At 37.6% G+C, this 5,558-nt stretch overlaps 1 protein-coding gene across 1 annotated transcript; it reads left to right on the top strand.

The window, feature by feature from the left end:
• Positions 1-232: 232 nt before the first annotated feature.
• Positions 233-5,177, top strand: LOC141512034 (olfactory receptor-like protein DTMT). The gene is made up of 2 exons (XM_074220963.1): positions 233-250; positions 4,236-5,177. Exons 1-2 carry the CDS (start codon positions 233-235, stop codon positions 5,175-5,177), a joined length of 960 nt encoding a protein of 319 aa, XP_074077064.1.
• The last annotated feature ends 381 nt before the right edge of the window (positions 5,178-5,558 follow it).

Below are 5,558 nucleotides of genomic sequence, written 5' to 3' on the forward strand. Positions count from 1 at the left end.
ATGAGGCCAAACCATGATACAAATAGTAGTGACTACAGAGTGACCTGTACCTGTGACAATGTAATAACAACTGGGTGAGTTGGAGTCATAGCAAGCCTTCATGAATGAAACTTCATTGCTTCAGGTGTTTGAGATGAGGGGATACCTGAGGATGGGGTCAAACAATTCTGGGATTTTGCTGCTGCCACAGAGTTCATCTGGAGGATGATTGTTGTTATGCCGAGCTCACGTCATGACCTGCTTGCTGGTTGTGGCTATTTATAAAAATAAAGGAATCAAAAGAGATTGAGTAATCTTGGCAAGGAGATTCTGACATTTCCAAAGTCCTACTCAAATTCACCTTCATAGAATCATTTGTGAGTGATTCATAAACAATTATTAAATGCATTTTGTTACTGTTCAGTTGTTTCAGTGATTCTCCATGAGCCCATTTGACTTTGTTTTTCCCTTGGAAGATTCTAGTTTGCCATTTCCTTCTCAAGCTCATTTTGGAGGAGGAAAGTGAGAAAAGACTTGTCCAGGAACACACAGGTAGTAAGTGTCTGAGGCCAGATTTGAACTCAGACACTGAGTGACCTAGCTGCCCCATTTGTTACCTGTTTAAGACTTTAAGTCTTTCCAACCATCCCAGTTTGATGACTCATTCCTCTTCTCAATTACTAAAACACAATTGCCCTTAATTTTCATTTAAAAAATTTTTATATAATTTTATAAAGCATAATTTTAATTTACTATAGTTTTACTAAAAAGTATAATTTTATAAAAGGTTATAACTATAATTTTATAAAGTATAATTGTATAATTTTAATATATATAAATTTTATAAATTTTATAAAAACTATACTTTTATAAAAAGTCTCTTTTTAGGTCCCAATTTGGATTAAGAATTTACCATGAACCAACTGACCATTTATCAAGCATTTACTAAGATTTAGGCAATGAAAACACAAAAATTAGTATATAATGAAAACTCAATACCTGCTTTCAAAGAGCTTCCATTCTAATGGAGGAGTCAACATGTGTGCATATAGACATGATAGATAGATAGATAGATAGATAGATAGATAGATAGATAGATAGATAGATAGATAGATATACTAAATAAATAAAAATTTAGTGTGGTGATACCAACAATAAAACAAACAATGGAACAGTTTTCCTTGAATGGAAGCAAACTCTTCAACACTGAAATCTTTCAATAATAGTTAGACGACAATATGTCAGGTATGTTTTAAAGGAAGTTCCTGCTTAAGTATAGATTGTACTAGATGAACACTTAGGTCCATTGCCCTTTTGAAGCTCTATGAATCTCTGATCTTGCTCTAATCACAATCAGATAAGGCATTTTGGAGGAAATTCACAAGTCTTTTGCTTTTCTACTTTCTTTCTTCAAAATACTCTGCTTTTGGTTGGGAAGTTGTCATTCTTTGTTCTTGAAGAAGAACAAAGTGACTACATTATATTAGAATCAAGCTACAGTGTGTCCAAATGTGACTCAGAAGGCTTTACCACAGGTTAGGCACAAATAGTCCATATGAACAGTTAAGTTTCTAAATTTGAACATCTCATACTACTTCTGAGCTAATACAATTTTGCCTGGTTTATAGAGCACAACACCTTTTTTTGAGGAGAAAATACCATGCTAAGAAGTCCTGTGCCAGGGTTTTCTATATTGCACGATCAAAACCAAAGTTTTTGAATATGTAGAGAGTGTTCTTATATTGCTTCTCCTAACTACCATATAAGCACTTGTCTTTTGTGATTTCTCCATAAAATAATCTTTTAGGTAAGTGTACTCTTGACATTCAAGCAATGTGATCAGCACTCTCTGCAGTAAACTTTGAATGCATGGCAATTTATTTTGAGAAAGAACCTCAGTGCCAAGTACCTTATCCATCAGATAGATGATCTTCAGAATCTTCCTAAGACAAGTCAAATGGAAGAGATTCTATTTCTTGACATGGTACCAGTAGATTTCCCAGGTTTCATAGGCATACAATAATGAGACCAGCACAATGGCTCTTTAGACATTCAGCTTGGTAGTTAATCTAATATTTCTTCCCTCCCACACTTTCCTTCAGAACCTGTAAAACACTATAAGTTAGCTCTGGCAATGTGTACATCCAACTCAACATCTAGGTATATATATTCCTGGAAAGTACATTGCCAAGGTAAGGGAACTTGTCCACAGCATTCAGACTTTGCTATTCTTATTTCACTTAGGACTACTTTGGGAATGTGATAGCTGCTGAGTTCTCTTGCAACAAGAGCTGTTTATCTCTCATATTTGGTGGATTTTGTGTTGTATATAATTGTTTGCACATTCCATGTACTGATGGTGAGTAAAATCATCTTTGCAGTTTTTGTATATTTTTTTCTGTTTCAACCATAGGGTGAAATCCCAGACTGCCTTAATGAATAGACCAGGATTGGGGTAAGCAGACAATTATTAGTGCATGTTTTCTAGCCCCTTCCTCACACCGGGAGTTAAGTTAATGCAAAGTTTGCCCTTCCCTTTTTTGAAAAAGACCACTACATCAGGGAGATGATGTCATGATAAACATGTGAATTAGATTTGAGTGAGGGGGTACTGCGTTAAGTCACCAACCTCACTTTCTCCTCCATCATCTGGATTCAATGGATAGATATGAATCAGGACAACTAGAGATGGTCCCGGATGCAAGTCAATCAGGATTAAGTGACTTGCCTAAGGTCACACACCTAATAAGTGGCAAAAGTCTGAGTCTGGATTCAAACTTTTGTCCTCCTGACTCCAAAATAATTGCTCTATCCACTGCATCACCTAGCTGCCCACAGGAGGTGAACAGTGTGGTAAAAGGCTGCTCAGAAAACCAGAGAGCTGTCAAATCCCACTGCTACTCCCAGTGGGAAAACAACTCTCTGGCCTCCTGTGTACAGGGTTGTGACTACAGCTCCCAGGGTATTGTCACCTTCTGCTTCATCACTTGACTGTTGCCAAGGTTTTTTATGGGTTTTATCTTTTAATTTATGCATAAATTGATCAGTTATATAAAGATATTGGACTGCTATCTTCCAGCATTATCACAATAGCAGAAAAGATGTCACTCTTGAGGATAGAGCAGTCGAGATGATTTGTGGTATCTCAGGATGCAGTATAGGGTAAAGGGTGCATTCAGGGAAGACTAGTACCTCTAATATAAGGGTTGCTGTGGTGTTTTCTGGACTGCTTTCCACCTTTGGTGTCCATCTGATCCATTTCACTCTTATCTGTGATACCATGAAGCTATAGCATGTACAACAATCAGTCCAAGCTAGGATGAGAGTAACAGAGAGGTCTCAAACCCATTGGTGAGTTAGAGGGATGTCTTTTCTAAGCATGTGAAGATCTCCCCTGGTAGAATGAGTAGATGAGAACAATTTATTCCAATAATAATGAAGGCATCTTAACTAGACACTATCAAGAGATTAGAATTTGGTTAGACATCAAAGATGAAAAGGTTATCCACTGTGCTTTCACCTGAGTGAGAGGCTAACTTTTGCCAAAAAAAAAATTGTTCTTCCTCCTTTTGTCCGTGAACTGAGCTAAGTCCAATGAGGAAAGAGAAACTGGTGTACTCTTGAAATCGACTGGTCATTCTTCTCCTACTGTCCAGATGTACTATTAATTGCTAGGAAAATGTTAGGCTTTTTCCTCTGGGGGAAACACAGACTGAACATTTTGAAAAAGGTTAAGTTGGAAAACATGGCCATTAAGTTAATGAAAAACATGGCAGTTGTTAAACTGAATAGTTGAAATTTGTAGAACCACAGAATCTTAGAGTTTAGAGAGATCCAAGAACTCATATAATTCAATCTATTGCCCAATATAGAAATCCCTGGAAAGAATTTCTGGCAGGTGTCCATCCAATACACAATGATCTTTCTGTGAAAAGAAACCAATAATAATAGTCAGATTATATCATTTTTGGCCAACTAAGAGAATGGAAAGAGACTTGGATCAAGATGATCAAGCAGGACATCTAGATTCTAATGTCATCTCTATCACCAAAACCTAGATCAGATCACTTTTCTACTTATCAGTTTCCTTACTTATAAAAATTAGAAATCATACTTGGTAACCCCTTAGCTTTCTTCCAGCTCTGAAACTCTAGGGATGAGGTCTCATGCAGAAGGTATATTTACCACAATTACTTTTCAAATAAATTATGGGTATTTTTGCTTTCTTTCAGATGAAGGAAGTGTATTATAAAAAGGGGAACCAAACCATTATCTCTGAGTTCATTCTCCTGGGCCTGCCTATTCAAGCAGAACTAAAGAACCCTCTCTATGCCCTCTTCCTGGCCATGTACCTTACTACAGTTCTTGGGAACATGCTCATCATTCTCTTGATCTATGTGGATTCCCACCTACACACGCCCATGTATCTCTTCCTCAGCAACCTGTCCTTCTCTGACATGTGCTTTTCTTCTGTGACCATTCCAAAATTACTGGTAAACATGCAGAGCAAGAAACCAACCATCCCCTATATTGGCTGCCTTACCCAAATGTATTTCTTTCTTTTCTTTGGAGACCTAGAGAGCTTCCTGTTGGTAGCCATGGCCTATGACCGCTATGTGGCCATCTGCTACCCACTGCACTACACAGTCAAGATGAGCCCCAAGCTGTGCAGCTCTCTCGTGGTGCTCTCCTGGGTCCTAACTACCTTTCATGCATTGATGCATACTCTGCTCACATCCCAATTGTCTTTCTGCACCAACAACATAATCCCTCATTTCTTCTGTGACTTGTCTGCCCTGTTAAAACTGACTTGTTCAGACATCCACATCAATGAGATCATGATCTTTATCTCTGGGGGGCTTGTTCTTATAGTACCCTTCCTCCTAATTGTTGCATCTTATGCCTGTATCCTCTCTTCTATTCTCAGGGTGCCCTCTGTCAGGGGCATCCGTAAAGCTTTTTCTACCTGTGGCTCCCACCTCTCAGTGGTCTCTCTCTTCTATGGGACAATCATTGGCCTCTACTTATGTCCTTCAGCCAACAATTCCACAATAAAGGAGACAGTCATGTCAATCATGTACACTGTGGTAACACCAATGCTGAACCCTTTCATCTACAGTTTGAGGAATCAAGACATGAAAGGAGCCTTTAAGAAAATCTTGGAAGGAAGAAAACTTCCACTCTCACTGGTACTGTGATTCTGAGGCTTCTAACACAATTCTTTACAATAATAGTAGGACTTCATGGTATAATAATAATAATAATAATAATAATAATAGAATATAAAAAATCCTATATGATCTCCTAACTTTAATTTCCTCCCATTCATTCTCATATATTCTGTACTACCAGAGAACTCTTACTTAAATCTCCCTTTTATTACATCCTCGCCTACTCAAATACTTTTCAACCCTTCAACACTGACTTTGCTTGTCTTCTATCCCCTTGTTCCTCTACATATAATCTGTACTATAATCAAACAAGTTTCATCACAGTCCCTTATTACTACTTCTACCATTACCCACTTTCCCAGTTGGAGTACTCTCCTCTTTTTTCCCTCAATATTATCTCTTTATAGT

The sequence above is a fragment of the Macrotis lagotis genome, chromosome 1 (genome assembly GCF_037893015.1).
Source record: "Macrotis lagotis isolate mMagLag1 chromosome 1, bilby.v1.9.chrom.fasta, whole genome shotgun sequence".
Classification (NCBI taxonomy): domain Eukaryota; kingdom Metazoa; phylum Chordata; class Mammalia; order Peramelemorphia; family Peramelidae; genus Macrotis; species Macrotis lagotis.